Here is a 16,383-nt window from a genome sequence, read left to right as displayed (position 1 = left end):
TCCCTCAGAGGGCAGTTAATCTGCAGAATTTTTTACTGCAGAGAGCTGTAGAAGCTGGGTCGTTAAGTATATTCAAGGCAGAGAGAGACAGATTTTTAATCAGTGAGGGAATCAAGGATTATAGGGAAAAGGCAGGAAAATGGAATTGAGGATTATCAGATTAGCCATGACCTCATTGAATGACAGAGCAGACTTGATGGGCCAAATGGCCTACTTTTGCTCCTATATCTTACAGTCTTATGGTTATGGTAATATTTTCAATGCATTCTATGATGCAAATACTGGTCAGCTAAGCTAAATTCCAAATGAATGAAAATTGAGGCAATTCCCAAACATATAGGAAATAAATTTTAATTGATTTCTCTTCATGGTTAAAAACTGAATAAAGAATAAAAATCAGCCATTAACTTTCAGGAGGATGACCTGTAAAACCACTTGTTGACAAAGCAACTACATACTTACGACAATTTAAACTGGTAGCTAGTTGGCAAGCATGTATTATTTCCCGGATTCCAGGAGCAAGTCATATTTCTTTCATGATATGTAATACATGACAAGTTTTTTGGCTTCTCTGGTGGCACTAAAGAAAAAAATCCACAAAAATGCATTCCATCATAATTCATAACAAAAGAATTCTCTGTTTCTAAAGCTCTATACTCACAAAATTTAAGAAAGAAAAGAATCAATGAGTAGAAAATAAAATCCCAAACATAACAGTTTGGTAGGCAGAACTGTTGAGGCTTGAGAGGTTGAACACAGATCACATCTGTAGTTTGAAGACATCTGTTCATTCCATTGTGTAAAATTTAAATCAAAGTAGTTTTTAAAAGTTAGAAAAATGTGCAAAACAATCAAATACATTCACAATCCTTTTTTATTGGCTACTCATTTCTCACTTGAATCTTTAAGATGAACTTTGACCTCATCTATAAAAGGTTTAGTAAGGCCAGGAAAAGTATTTTATTTTAAATACTGATTTCGCTGCTACAACTCACCACCCCAGCCACGCTTGAAAACAGAGCACTGTCATATTACGAGCTAGCAAATAGTTAAACAGCCAACTGATACTAACTGTTTATTCAGGATAGAAACAATATTTATTTTTGGAATGAGCCTACTGGACTGTGACTGTTGCACTTGTTTAAGTTACTCTGCTGACTCACTTTTCTAAACAGGGAACAGATTCATCAAAAGCTGTAAGAACGGAGATGGCAACCGTGGATGGTGCTTTGTGAACATAAAGCAGAAATATAAAATACTTTCCTTGCTCGACAAAACCTCAGCAATTTCTTGCTATGAACCATCTCTGACAGCACTTGGATAATATGAAGCACAAACACTGAATTTGCCATTTTAAGAAATTTGTAAGTTCCAGATACACCAAAATCTGTGCGTTTTTAAAGGGTTGGGAAAGGGAAGAAACCCATAAAATCCTCTTCTTTCCTCAGCTCTCTGAATTTGAAGTAATGGAGTAGGCCAAGCTGCTTACTTTCAAGTGCATGGGTCCTTAGTGATCCCTTCAGAAAATTTCCCTAAACTGCTACAATTTCAACTTCAGACACTGGAAATAGTGCAAATGAATTGGTTTCTTTCACGCTTTAGCTTGATTGGTTGGCAAATGCTATGACTCTAAGGCATTATTGCCAAATAAATGGGGTAGGTCTTTCTGTGGACACCCATACTGCTGTTGGTGTTTGGAATCCCAGGACATGCTTTGTCAATGTGGGGAAGGGGAAGGGAGAAAACAAAAATCACAGATTCCAGCCCACCACCAAAAATGGAATGCAGCCACACTAATTGTCCTTATACAGATAAGCTAAGCCTTTCCCATAGTATCTGGACAATTACTGAATGCTCAAAATATATAATAAAACTGTAATAACTAAACTTTATTGTATACACAAGACTTTGACATTGTCTATTTAATCCTGTCTCCATCCTCACAATCTTTTTATTCTGGTCAACTTAACTTCTGGAATGTCTCAGTTTACATAATGCCTACTTCTGGGATATTATTTGTCATATCTAAAAATTAGAAGGCTAGATGGTTTGATGAAGCGAAGATTCCCTTTTTATCTCTCTTGCCCCTGGGAAAAAAAAAACTTACATCCTGTTCTAATTTGTATTCCGAAGACAGTTGATACTTGATCTTCATTGAGTTGTACATTGCAGGTCAGAAGTGCACTCCCAACACTGGAAATGGTCAGCTTTACATTAGACACTGTATTATTGACTGTGTGGTAGTATTTTTCTGGTATTTTGTTTTCCTTTAACTTCCAGAATACCTGGTTCGCATCCACTTTACTTTTTTTTACGAAGGAATCATTAAGGATGCAGGATGCTTCCAGTTGCGAGCCAAATGCTATTACTGGTGACTCCGGTATGATGTAGGCATGTCTCTCAATTAAACTATCTACTAGAGGAAAGAAATGAAATTATTTTAGCAACTACATCTAAAAGTCACAAAATAAATCTCTTAACAGTATTTATACACTTGTAGTTGATTGGTCCAAGCTGATTTTTTTTTAAAAGACATGAAATAAAGTGCACATGAAAGGTAAGGGGGAATAATCTGAAAAGTGAAGACATCAGAGCAAGACCTTTTCACCGATTTTCAATCTTTTAAATCATCTTTTTCATAACTGATTAGGTTGTATCTCAAGAAGGTAAATCTAGTACAAGAGACAGAGTCAGCACATCTTATTGCTTATTGTAGAAAATCAAAATCATATCTTCTGATGAAGTAAATCATCTGAATTAATCATTTTCAATTTGGCTCCAGCTTGGTATCAAGCTTGTGAAGACTGATCAGAAAAAAAAATGCAAGCTTTTGAATTCAATGATTCTCTTTAATATCTACTTCATTAAATAAAGACATTGGGCAAGGTATTTTGGTGAAACTTTTAGAAGGTATGTGGAAGTTCTCAATTCAAACTGACAGGAAAACTATGTCTGCAGCAGCTGCTGCTACCATTAGTGCTTTTCAAGAGCTGCAATAAGCTGTTAAGCATTGAAAGCACTCTCCGAGAAGGAGTCATAAGAGAACCAAACTCTCATCTGGCTATGGCTGCAGGTCTTTGGTTTCAATGAACAAAGTATTCCCAACTTGTCAGTTTCACTAAAGAAGCACTACCTGCTGTGCACTCATCAAGTTAACCCTGGTGAGTTGCTGACAGTTTGGGGAATGGGTCCTCTGACTGTTAAAGTCAGAATACTTCATTAAAACAATACTTAATTACTTATTAGAGTATTTAAATAGCATAATTGACAACTGCAAGGGGGTTCCTTGCTGAGATAAAACCCAGAAGTGGACGGGATGATGTTGGGATCCCAACCTGACATCACTTTTAGAGGATTTAACTCTCTGCACACACAAACCCGTCTCTCCCGCCTGTAAAAAAATTCTCCCCACATGCCCCAATAAAACGATTTTTCTGAAAAAAAGAGATACACCGTTGATGTTTTTAGGCTTGCACTCATCAGGATAGACACAAGAATGTCAAATTTCAAAGGGAGCAACTTATACTACATGAGAAAAGGGGTGTTGATTGGTTGACATGTTGATTGTGTTTGGTTGTGACATTGCCTTGGAGAATGTACCGGGGTCTACTGTCACCCATGCTTTTGTTTAATTCAACAAAGGTTCAATACTTGCAGAGGACAGGTCTCTGTATATGAGTATATGCAGCTTTTTGCAAGGGTAATGAGTCATATTGAGCCCAAATGACAATTTTAAATTGATTTAGTGTAATTCTTATCACACTCAGGATTGTTCAGCAAATGCTATCCAATTGCAGAATCACATCCAATATTAGTCATTATTGAGTCAGTGTTATACAGCACAGAAACAGGCCTTTTGGCCCATTGTGTCCGTGTCAGCCATCAAGTACCTAATATTATCCTATTTTCCAGCACTTTGCCTGTAGCCCTGTATGCTATGGCATATTTGTATAATGACCATATCATCTCAAGTACTTGAAATTCTATAGTCAGGACAGAGCTAAATTGGGGCAGGGTACTAAGGACATTTGGGGCCTCCTTTCTACATTTCTCTCTCCCTTCCAGATTCATAAACATGCATTTCTAGCATTGTCATTGAGAGCTAATTCTGTTTAGATAATTATTGCAATGTATTTAAATCCAATGTGTAAAATACCAAAAAGGCTGACTTCCTAGACAATAAAAACATGAGAAAAATCAGGAATGAGAAAAGGTATTATTTGAACACTTAGTGTACATTGGTTGCAACGCACTCCAAAAAGCAATTATGCCATTCCCTGCAATATTTATGACATGAAGTCATTATACTAAGTTAGTATCATAGACTATTGTGTGTGCATAGTAGCATATGCATGTACAAAACTAATTCAATATCACGATTTCTGAAAGTCACTGCTCTAAATTTTCCCCAGCTTAGTGCAAACAAATCATTACAATTTATTGTCTGAAGTGAATTTCAAAAATGAAGATGATAAACTTGAGATGTAGCACATAATTCTTTACTTACCCGTCCTTAAACATACACTGATTTGTATATATAGATGTACTATCAATGTCAACCAGCCCCATTGCAGAAACATAATTCTGGCAGCCGCTGAAAAATAAAAACATTTTTTTTTAAAAGCAGATTGTCAATTTTGAAATTAATCAAATTACCGGAACATTAAATTTTGATCCTGTATAAAATTTAGCTAGAGCAAAGATTAAATAGCAACACAGAATTGGGCTAGATGGTGTTCCAACGTGTGGTCTAGAATTTCAACACCTTGCTAACCCTACCACTAATTCAAAAGTGTTATCTCCTATTGGCTTGCTCCAGAACAGCTTCAAAGACCTTGGAGCATTTTATATATCCGTACCTTTTGCTGGGGAATCATATGACATCAAGGAGTAATATAGTAAAAAGGGAGAATTTTCTTTTATTCATTTGGGCAAGAATCAATCAGTCTGTTGTTAACTGTGTTAGTAACTATTTAATAAATAGCAAAAAAGCATTAACCCAGTTTAGGCTGCTGGATCACAAATAGGAGAACCTCAAAATGACTAACTGCAGATGATATCTATATAAGTTACTGGTCAACTTTGCATGAGAGAAATGTAACGTACTACAACGTAGTACCAATGGTGGACCAATACAATTGGGGATGCTCAAGAGCGGCCAGAGTTAGAGGAGTGTAGCTATCTCAGGGAGGGTTATAAGCTTGGAGAAATGTAGAGACATGAAGAGGCAAAGGTATAGAGGGATTTAAATACTAAAATGGTAATTTTAAAATCGAGTCACTGCTGCTGAGTCTGCAAGCATGACCCAGAGCTTGCTGTTGTCTGTCATTTTAATACTCTACCTAACTACCATTCTGATCTTTCTGTCCTTGGCCTGCTACATTGTTCCAGTGAATCTTAAGGCAAACTCGAGGTACTTTACAGCCTTCTGTACTCAACATTCAGTTCAACAATTTTAGATTTCTTTGTTTATTTAGTTACCCTCTTGTTTCTTTCTAATTTCACTTACTTTGTTTGGACAGCAATTGTACTGGCATTCATGTCCCCTTTAGAGATATCTTTTGTTTCTTTACTTGCCCCATTACATTTGGTCTTTGATACAATAATCTTACAAACCTCAAAATTGAATCTTGGGGCTGTAGCTTTAAATTTAGGGTAAATGAAGGGGATCCTGTGAACTGTTCTACAGTCTGACAGCAAGTCTGGGTGATTTGATTGTTAGAGATCAAAAGAAGGCTTAGATTGTTGTACTGAGAAAAAATTGCAAGGTATTCACGCTTGGAGACAATGGCAGCAGTCTGAGTTTAAAATAAGTAGTCCGAGTATCCCAAAGTGCCAGAAAGATGTTGAAGGTACCAGGGATGTAAACAGCCCATTTACTTCTAAGATGAAGGGGAGTTGGGATCAAGGAAAGACAACAGCATTTCTATCCAGATACAAGGTTAATATGTTGCACATTGCCATGGGGAAGATGGGAGAGAGAGCTATTTTGAGGTCAGGTTACAGGCTTTCCTACAATTCAGTGATCATATATAGACAGTAGTTCTGATGGTTATAGAGAAAAGGCTGCTTGACTTCTTGAGCTACCACAGCCAAATGTGGGAGGGAGGTGGTCTTTAATCAAAGAAAACACATCCTGCAGCCTTCTATGGATTCCAGAGATTTGTTTTGACCAGAGGGAAAAAGAATTAAACATATGAATTAGGAGCAGGACATACATACAAACATTCGAAATAGGAGAAATAGGCCATTCGGCCCCTTGGGCCTGATCTGCTATTCAATAAGATCATGGCTGATCCGTTTGTGTTTTGAATTCCACATTCCCTTCTACCCTCGACAACCTTTGATTCTCTTGCTTAGCAAGAATCTATCTACTTCTGCCTTAAAAATATTCGATGACCCTGCCTTCGGAAGCAGAGTTCCAAAGTTGCCTCAGAAAGAATATCTCTTCATCTCTGTCCTAAAAGGCCAACCCCTAATTTTAAAACAGTGCCCCTTAGTTCTGGGCTCACCCACAACAGGAAACATCCTTTCCACATCCACCTTGTCAATATTGTTCAGGATCTTCCATACTTCAATCAAATCACCCCTCATTCTTCTAAACTCCAGTGCAAACAAGCCCAGTCTGTCTAACCTTTCCTCACAAGACAACCCGCTCATTCCAGGTATCAATCTAGTAAACCTCCTCTGAACCGCCTCCAATGCAATTACATCCTTCCTTAAATAAGGAGACCAAAATTGCACACAATATTCGAGATGTGGTCTCACCAACACCCTGTATAACTGAAGCATAACATCCTTATTTTTCTGTTCAATTCCTCTCATGATAAAGGGTAGCATTCCATTAGCCTTCTTAATTACTTGCTGTAGCTGCATACTAAATTTTTATGACTCATGCACAAGAACACCTTGATCCCTCTGCATGTCAGAATTCTGCAGCCATTCTCAGTTTAAGTAATACTCTACTTTTTAAATCTCTCCTGCCAAAGTGAACAGCTTCACATCTTTAACTTTCATGTATTTCCTGCATTTGAACAATTCTGGAAATTTTTAATGCATTTGCCCCCGAACAAAATTATTAGGATGAAAATAAAATTGTCAAAATAAAAAATAGGTGACACGAAGTTGAGTTAAGCAAGTTAAGAATTTTTATTTTTTAAACTGCACTCCCAATTTACAATCTGTCAACTCAACAAGTAACCATTCAACTGATACAATCTAATGCAACTATCTTTTCACAACACAACAGTTTCAGTTCCTGTAAAGGAAACCTACAGGCATTTTAAAAGATGTGATTTCACAGATTAATTATGTAATCATTAACTGCAGTGCAAAAAAATCCATTGCTCTGAAACACTGGTATACGAGCCATAATGCTGGCTAGTTAATTTGTTTCTAGTGGTGCTTGAGGGTAGGTGTTGGTCAGGACATTGAGAGAACTTTGCTTAGTTGTTCTATTCACCCAAACAGAACTACAAAATCTCAGAGTGTTTTTTCTTTTTATTCCTGTGGAGCAAAAAATAATGGCCAGCACACCAGGGAGAACTGAAACAGTCCATGTCCAAATGCAGCAAGACCTAGACAATATTCAGGCTTGGGCTGACAATTGACAAGTAACATCCGTGCTACACAAGTGCCAGGCAATGACCAATTCCAACAAGAGTGAATCTAACCGTCTCGCTCCTTGACATTCAATGGCATTACCATCGCTGAATCCCCCACTATCAACATCCTAGGGGGTTACCATTGACCAGAAACTGAACTGGACTAGATCTATAAATACTGTGGCTACAAGAGCAGGTCAGAGGCTAGGAATCCTGCAGCAAGTAACTCACCTCCTGACTCCCCAAAGCCTGTCCACCATCCACAAGGCACAAGTCAGGAGCGTGATGGAATACTCTCCACTTGCCTGGATGAGTGCAGCTCCAACAACAAAGAAGCTTGACACCAGCCAGGACAAATCAGCCCACTTGATTGCCACCCCTTCCACAAACATTCACTCCTTTCACCGCCAACGCACAGTGGCAGCTGCGTGTGCCATCTACAAGATGCACTGCAGGAACTCACCAAGCCTCCTGAGGCATCACCTTCCAAACTCTCAACCACCACCAGCATAGCTTCATTAGCTGAACTAAAATGACAGAATGTATCTACTACGCTATAAAAGAACAATAAAAGCAGGAGTAGGCCATATGGCCATAAGATTATGGCTGACATCTAAATCAACTCACTTTCCCACTCTATGCCATTGCCCTAGATTCCTTTAGTATCCAAAAATCTTTTGATCACAATATTGAATATGCTTGATGACCAAGCATCCAAATTCCTCCAGCGTAGGAGTGAAGAAATTTCTCAACTCAGTCTTAAATGGTTGACCCTTGTTCTGAGGTTATGGCCTGTAACTCTAGGCTCTTCAGCCAGGGAAAAACAGCCTCAGTATCTATCCTTAAAAGCCCTCTAAGAATTTTATATATTTCAATGTGAACACTTCTCATTCTTCTAAATTCCAGACAGTAGAGGCCCACTCTACTCAATTTCTCCACAGAAGACAGAGCTCTGGTCCCAGGGGTCAACCCAATAATGCAATTTTAATTGCACTCCCTCTAGAAAAAGTATATCCTTCCTTACTTAAGGAGATAAAAAAAATACACCATATTCCAAATGTAATCTCACCAAAGCGCCAAATAATTACAGCATGACTTCCTTGCTCTTATAGTCCAACCCCCTTGAATAAAGTTCAACTACCATTTGCTTTCCCAGATACTTGCTGTGCCTACATGTTAACCTTCTGTAGCTCATGGACAAATCGTTCTAAATATCAATATTTAAGTTTCTCACCTTTGAGAAAACATTCTCCTTTTCCATTCGTCCAACCCAAGCTGAATAATTTCACACCTCCTCTCATTATACTCTGTCTGCCATCATCTTCCCCAATCACCATAATCCTTTGCAAACTCTTAGCATCCTCCTCACAGCTTACTTTCCCACCTAGTTTTGTATTGTCAGCAAACCTGGATATATTACACTTGGTCTCCTCATCTAACTCATTGATAGATTGTGAATAACTGAGGCCTAAGCACTGATCCTTGCAGCAGTGTACTAGTTATATATACACTGTCATCTCAATAATGACACCTCATTCCTACTCTTGGTTTTCTGTCCATCAACCAATCCTCAGGCACTTATTGAATGCCTTCTGAAAATCCAAATACATTACCATCCTCTGGTTCCCACTTATCTACCCTACTAGTTACACCCTCAAGGAGCTCTAATAAACATGACTGCTCTTTTATAAAACCATGTTGACTCTGCCTAATCATAATGTGATTCTCCAAGTGCCCTGTCAGCACATCCTTAATATTCTAGCATTTTTCCTATGCCAGGCTAACTGGCCTATAGTTCCCAATTTCTCTCACCCTCCTTTCTTGAATAGTGGTGTGCTATTTGCTATTTTCCAGTTCACATGGACTACTGCAGGTTATTGGGGATTCTAGAATATCAAGTCTAATGCAGCCCCGCAGTCCTGTTAACTTCTCCAGTGCTTTCTCTTTACCAATATTAATTACATTAAGCGCTTCATTCTTATTAATTCCTTGGTCCCCGACAATTGCCAATATGTTCTTTGTGTCTTCTACTGTGAAGACAGCACAAGGTTTGTTTAACACTTCTACTATTTCCTTATTTCCCATTTCTCTTATGTCTGTCTCTAAGGGACTGATGTTACTTTGCCAATCTTTCTTTTTTCACATAATTGCAAAAGTTGTTACAATTTGTTTCCATAATTTCTTCTTTATTTAATTTCATTTCCTATTTTTCCTTCATCAATTGCTTGCTCATCCTTTGCTGATTTTTAAAATCCTCTTACTTTTCAGGCTTACTTTTTGGCAACCATGTAAACCACTTTTTAAAATCTAATACGATCCTCAATTTCTCGTTAGCAATGGCTGCATTACTTTTTCAGTGGAGATTTTATTCCTTAAGGGAATGCACATTTGTTAAGAACTTTGAATTTCTTAAAATGTTTGCCATTGATTATCTACTGTTTTGGCTTTTAATCTAATTTCTCAATCTGCCTCAGTCAATTTGCTCCTCTAACACTATGCAATTTGTTACAGTTACGACTTTAGTTGCAAGCTTAACCACATCACTCTCAAACAAATGAAATTTGGCCATTCTGCCCGAGGTACCTTTACTGCAAGATTAACCCTGTCTACTAGACAATACTAGGTCTAAAATAGCCTATTCCATCATTGGCTCCTTGACATACTGTTCTAAAAAAACCTGTTCAATGCATTCCATTAACTCGCCCTCCAAACTACTTTTGCCTATTTTATCTGCCTATTTTATCTATGAGATTAAAATCGATCACAATGATTGCATTAGCCTTGCTACATGCTCCTCTAATTTTCTGATTTATACTCAGTCCAACACCTATGATTACTCACTGATGTGTTCTGCCCTTTGTTATTTCATATCTCCATTCATACTGATTCCACATTTTGATTTTCTGGGTTATGATCCTTTTCCCCTCGCCTTTATCTCATCCTTTATCAGAGCTACACCGCATCCTTTTCCATTTTGCTATCTTTTCTAAAAGTTAATTGCCATGGAATATTTAGTTTCCAAATTTGGTGTGCAACCTGCAACCACACCTCAGCAATAGCTATCAGATCAAATGCATTTGTCTCTATTAAAGCCAATAAATTCTTCTATCTTGTTGAATTTTATGCATTCAGAGATATCATCTTTAATTTTAACTTTTTATTACTTTTCCATGTTGTTAATGCTCTCTCTGCCCTTTCGAAAACGGTCTGCTTGATTTTATCCAAATTGGAATTCCGCTATATAGCCTCTACTTTTCTCTTCAGGCTTATAAATTTACCCTTACTTTCCCCACATTAGTTTAAAGACCTAGCTACTGCCCTGGTTATTTTAGTTGTTAGTACATTAGTCCAAATCCATCTTTCCCAAAAGACAGCTCCTGGTTTTCCCAGTATTGGCCCATGCATTGAAACATTTTACCCTGACACCACTTTTTCACTCACACATTTCAACCTCTAAGCAGTTTAATCCCGTACCCAATTAGTGTTTGGCTCAATTCATAATTCAGGAGATTATTACCTTTGAGGATATGCTTTTTAATTTGTATTACAGCTTCTCAAACTCTCTCAGCAGAACTTCATTCCTAGCTTGACCTAGGTCTTTGGTTTCTACGTGGGACACAACAATTGGGTCTTCCCCAACCTTCTCCAAGTTCTTCTCCAGCCATAAAGGGATATCCTTAATTCTGGTGCCAGCAGGCAATACAGCCTTTGAGATTCCTGGTCCTGACTGTGGAGAACAGTATCTACCCCTCCTCAATTAGAATACACCTACCACTGCTGTGTTCCTTTATGCTCCCTGGATTGAAGGCCTCCTGCGCTACAGTGCCTTGGTAAATTTGCCCATTCTTCCTGTAGTCTTTGTTCTCATCCACACCTTGTACCTGTTGCGACAATGACAAAGGCTGAGGCTCCTCCACCATTGCATCAGCAGTCCCTTTATCTGACTGAGCTACAGTTGCTCCTGTCCCTGATCACTAACCAAATCTAAACTACCGAACTCAAGGGTATGACTGTCTCCTGGGTTAAAATGTCCAGGCAATTCTCCCTTTGCTGATGCTTATCGGTCAGACCCCAGCTCACAACACTGAGTCGAAGATCCACGGGTTGTAGACTTATTGCAGATGTGTATGCCTGGAATCATGTTCTCCACAAACTCCCACATATACTGCAGATGTGGCACATCTCCTGTACTGCATCTTTACTTAACTTTGTTTTATAAATTTGATTCAAGTTTTAAATAATTAGTTCACTTGCTTTAGTTTTAGATTTTTAAAGTTAACTATCCATCCATCCATCTTCACACCACTTCTCCTGGTGAGGGTTGCAATGGCAGTAAGCCGAGCACGGTTGATCAGACTTCCCTTTCCTCAGCCACAGATTCCAGCTCCTCCTGGGGGATTCCGAGCCGTTCCCAGGCCACCTGAGAGATGTAATCCCCCCAGCGTGTCCTGGGGCGGCCTCGAGGTCTCCACCCAGTGGGCTGTGCCCAGCACAGATCCAGTAGGAGCCTACCAGGGGCATCCTCATCAGATGCCCAAACCACCTCAACTGATGCCCTCAATCCGGAGGAGCAATGACTTTACTCTGAGGCTCTCCCAGACAGTGTGCCCAGTAACCAAGCGGAGAAACCTAATTTCTGCTGCTTGTACCTGCAATCTTTCGGTCATTATCCACAGTTTGCAACCATTGGTGAGGGTGGGGACGTAGATCGACTGGTAAACCGAGAGCTTCGTCCTAAAACTCAGCTCCTGCTTCACCACCATGGACCAGTGGAGCGCCCGGCGCTTAACTTAACACCGAGAATGCAGACACAACTCTAGCTCCATGAATAGAGGGACCTGATAGTACACAAAAGTGGCACCAGCACCTCATATTCCAGCAGCACCTCCAACAAAATATCCCGAGGAACACAGTCGTATGCCTTCTCCTGGTCCACAAAATAGAGGTAGACCGTTATGGCATAAAATATATTACATTTAAATTACATTACAACTGCTGGAATTCCCCGGACCCATTTGTAGTTGTGGAATAAAGGTAGGCATTAATTTAACGTCAGAAGGCCATTCACATGTTTTGTTATACAAAAAAATAATTTCATGCACAGAAATGTAGGTATGCTCAAGAATTTAAATTTTATTTTAATTTCCACAATGGGAAATATATTTTAAATCTAGTTTTTAGATGTAATGTATTTTGTATAACTTAATTTACTTGGGAACAGGAGTAAGCCATTCAGCCCTTCGAGTCTGCTCCACCATTTGTTAAGATCAGGTCTATCTAGTTATGGTTTCAACATTTTCCTGTCTGTCCTCCATAAAGCTCAACTCCTTTGTCTATCAAAAATCTTTCTAATTCAACCTTGAATAAATTCAATGACCCAGCCTCCATTGCTTTTTGGGCATAAGAATTCCACATTATAATGACCCTCAGCAAAAATTACTCCTTACCTCTGTCTTGAAAGGGAGAACTCATTCTTAAACTGCACCCCCTAATTCTCATCTCCCCCACAAGGGAAATATGCTCTCAGTATCCATTCAGGATCTTATGTGTTTTAATAAGGTCACCTCTCATTCTTCTAAATTCCAATGGGTACAGGCCCAACCTTTCTTCAAAAGATAGGCCTCTCATCCCAGGAATGAGTTGCGTGAACCTTCTCTGAACTTCTAATATCCTTTTTCAAATAAGGAGACCAAAGCTGCACACACTGCTCCAGATGTAGTCTCACAAAAGCCCTGTGCAGCTGCAGTAAAACTCTACTTTTATATTTCATTCCCCTTACTATAAATAACAATGTGCCATTTGCCTTCCTAATCACTTGCTGTACTTGCATACACACTTTTTAGGCTCATATACCAGGCCATTCAGACCCTTCTGTACCACTGAGTTCTGCAATCTCTCTTCATTAAAAAAGAAAACATTTTTTCTATTCTTCCTGTCAACGTGGACAAGTTCACATTTTCCAGCATATTCCATCTGCCTAGTTTTCTCCCCCCACTCACTTAACTTATCTCAATCTCTTTGCAGACTCTCTATCTGCTCTTGAACTTTCCTACCCACCTTGGTGTCATCAGCAAATTTAACTACCGAAACATTTGATCCCTTCATCCAGGTCATAGATGTGGATTGTAAATAGTTGAGGTCCCATCACAGATCCCCGTGGTACCCCACTATTTAAAGCTTCCCAACCTGAAAAAGACCCATTTATCCTTACTCTCTGATTCCTGTTAGCTAACCAATCCTTTCCCCATGCTAATATGCTACCCCCTATCACATGTGCTCTTATTTTATGAAATAATCTTTGATGTGACACCTTATCAAATGTCATTTGGAAATTCACCTACACCACACCTACAGGTTCCCCTTTATCCACCTTGCTTGTTACTTACTCAAATAACTCCAATATATTAGTTAAACAGTTAATTTCCCTTTCACAAAACCATGTTGTCTATGCCTGATCTCTTTACAATTTTCTAAGTATCTTGCTATAAGATATTATCCTTAATTGTGGATTCTAGCAATTTCTCTACGACAGATGTTAAGCTAACTGGCCTATATCGCCATTCTTTCACTGTCACTGGGTCAAAATCCTGAAACTCCCTTCCTAACAGCACTGTGGGTGTACATACATCACATGGACTGCAGCGGTTTAAGAAGGCAGCTCATCACCGCCTTCGCAAGGGCAACTAGGATGGGCAATAAATGCTGGCCTAGACAGCAAAGCCCACATCCTGTGGATGAATAAAAAAAAAGTTTCCTGCTTTCTGCCTTCATTCTTTCTGGAATAAAAGGTGTTATGTTTGCTATTTTCCAAATCACTGGGAACCTTCCAGAATCGAAAGAATTCAAATATCATAAGCAATTCCTCTACTATCTCTGCAGCCACTTATTTTAAGACCCTAGGATGCAGGCCATCTAGTCCTAGGGACTAGTCCACCTTTCGGCCTAACAGTTTTCCCAGTACCTTTTCCCTGGTGATGATGATGATCCTTTTAAAATCTTCCCCCGCTTTCACCTCCGGATTTTCAAGTGTCTTTGAGAAGCTTTCTAAGCCTTCTACAGTGAGACATAAAGGGCCTGTTCAACACCTTTGCCATTTCCTTGTTTTCCATCATCAATTTCCTAGACTCACTCTCTAGAGGACCAACGCTAGCTTTAGTTGCTATTCTCTCATTTAAATACTTGTAGAAACCATTACTATCAGTTTTTATATTACTAGTAAGGTTTCTCTCACTTTACTTTCCCCCTCTTTTTTAAGTCATTCTTTGCTTCTGCTTAAAATCTGTCCCAATGATCTGACCTACCACTAATCTTTGCTGATTTGTAGCAATACTTTCAATTTGATACAATCCTTAACTTCCTTATTTAGCCACAGATTATGCTATCTTCTCAAAAAGTTTTTCTTTCTCACTGGGATAAATCTTTGCTGAGAGTTATTAAATATTTCCTTAAAAGTCTGCCACTGCATCTCTACTGGCATACCTTTTAACTTAGTTTCCCAGTTCACTTTAGCCAGCTCTGCTTTCATACTCATATAGGTTTAAAACAGTTTAAGTTTAAAACAGTAGTCTTAGACCACATTTCTCCCCTTTAAATTGCATGTGAAATTCTAATTTTATGATTGTTGTCATCTAGAGGCTCCTTTACCACGAGGTTAGCGATTAATCCTGTCTCATTGCACATTACTAGATCTAGAATAGCTTGTTGGCTCTAGAACCAACTGCTCTAAGAAAAAGTGTCCCGAATACACCATGAATTCATTTTCTAAACTACCTTTGCCAATCTGATTCGCCCAATCCACATGTAGATTAAAGTCACCCATGATTATTGCTGTATCTTTCTTACGTGCCCCATTTATTTCTTCCAGTATATCTGTCCTACGGCATAACTATTGTGTGGGGGCCTATAAACTACTTGCACAATTATTCTTTAACTTTGCTTAATTATCTCTACCCAAACCAATTCTCCATCTGCTCTTTTGAGCCAAATTCATCTCTCAATATTGTACTCTCAATGACATCCTTGATTTCCTAGCTTACTGCCTCTGTGAAATGTCAAATACCGTTCAACATTCAAGACCCAGCCTTGGTCTCCTAATAACCACGTCGCTGCAATGGCATAAATATTTATTTCTATCTGCTAAAAATTCATCCATTTTGCTATGAATACTGTGCATTCAGGTACAAAGCCTTTTACTATGTCTTTTTACCATTTTTGCAATCTCTGGCCTTAATCAGCTGGTGCAAGTTTATACGATCTGTCCTTTCCTGTCACACTCCGGTTATCATTACTCAAGTTGCTACCCTGCTTTATTGCCTAGTTTCTGTTTGATTAACCACATCTCCTCTCACACGATCCCTTCCTTGAATACAGTATTAGTCATGGATCCCTAGTTTTAAATAATTTTTGCCTCAAATTTATATAAACTGGCACGAATCTTTTTTTGTCCCCGTATATATATATATATATATATATATATTTTGTAAGGTCACACCTATGGCAATTGTAACATTCAAGGCACAGGATGTTCCCATACTTGTTACTGGACTGGGTCATATGTAACAAGGATAAGGCCCACTTGGGGTGTTTTGATAGGTGACTCAGATCAGTTCAAGGGTTAGTCAGTTTTAACCAGAGAGAGAGAGAGAGAGAGGAGCAAGAGAAGAAGCTCCATGCAATTAAAGCTGATAGCTTGGAGGAGCTAAGTTGGCAGACTCCAGGTAATGAGGGCTCAGGAGAAGTCCTGGAGAGCTTAAAAGGCAGTGGAAGGTTGATGGCTCAG

General features: G+C 38.8%; 1 protein-coding gene across 12 annotated transcripts in view; it reads right to left on the bottom strand.

The window, feature by feature from the left end:
- The window catches only part of il6st (interleukin 6 cytokine family signal transduce), an 85,321-nt gene that overhangs the window by 35,824 nt on the left and 33,114 nt on the right, over positions 1-16,383 (bottom strand). For 8 of the 12 annotated variants that reach the window (XM_041199682.1, XM_041199697.1, XM_041199691.1 and 5 more), the window contains 3 exons: positions 4,508-4,594; positions 2,108-2,416; positions 463-580 (listed from right to left, as the gene is read on the bottom strand). In XM_041199682.1, coding sequence (XP_041055616.1) covers positions 463-580; positions 2,108-2,416; positions 4,508-4,580 — 500 coding nt within the window. In that variant the 5' untranslated portion in view covers positions 4,581-4,594. The remainder of the gene's footprint in view (positions 1-462; positions 581-2,107; positions 2,417-4,507; positions 4,595-16,383) is intronic. The other 4 variants (XM_041199721.1, XM_041199664.1, XM_041199714.1 and 1 more) reach the window with 1 other exon arrangement.

This window comes from Carcharodon carcharias, chromosome 1 (assembly GCF_017639515.1).
Source record: "Carcharodon carcharias isolate sCarCar2 chromosome 1, sCarCar2.pri, whole genome shotgun sequence".
NCBI lineage: Eukaryota > Metazoa > Chordata > Chondrichthyes > Lamniformes > Lamnidae > Carcharodon > Carcharodon carcharias.
This window is presented reverse-complemented; position numbering and strand designations above follow the sequence as displayed.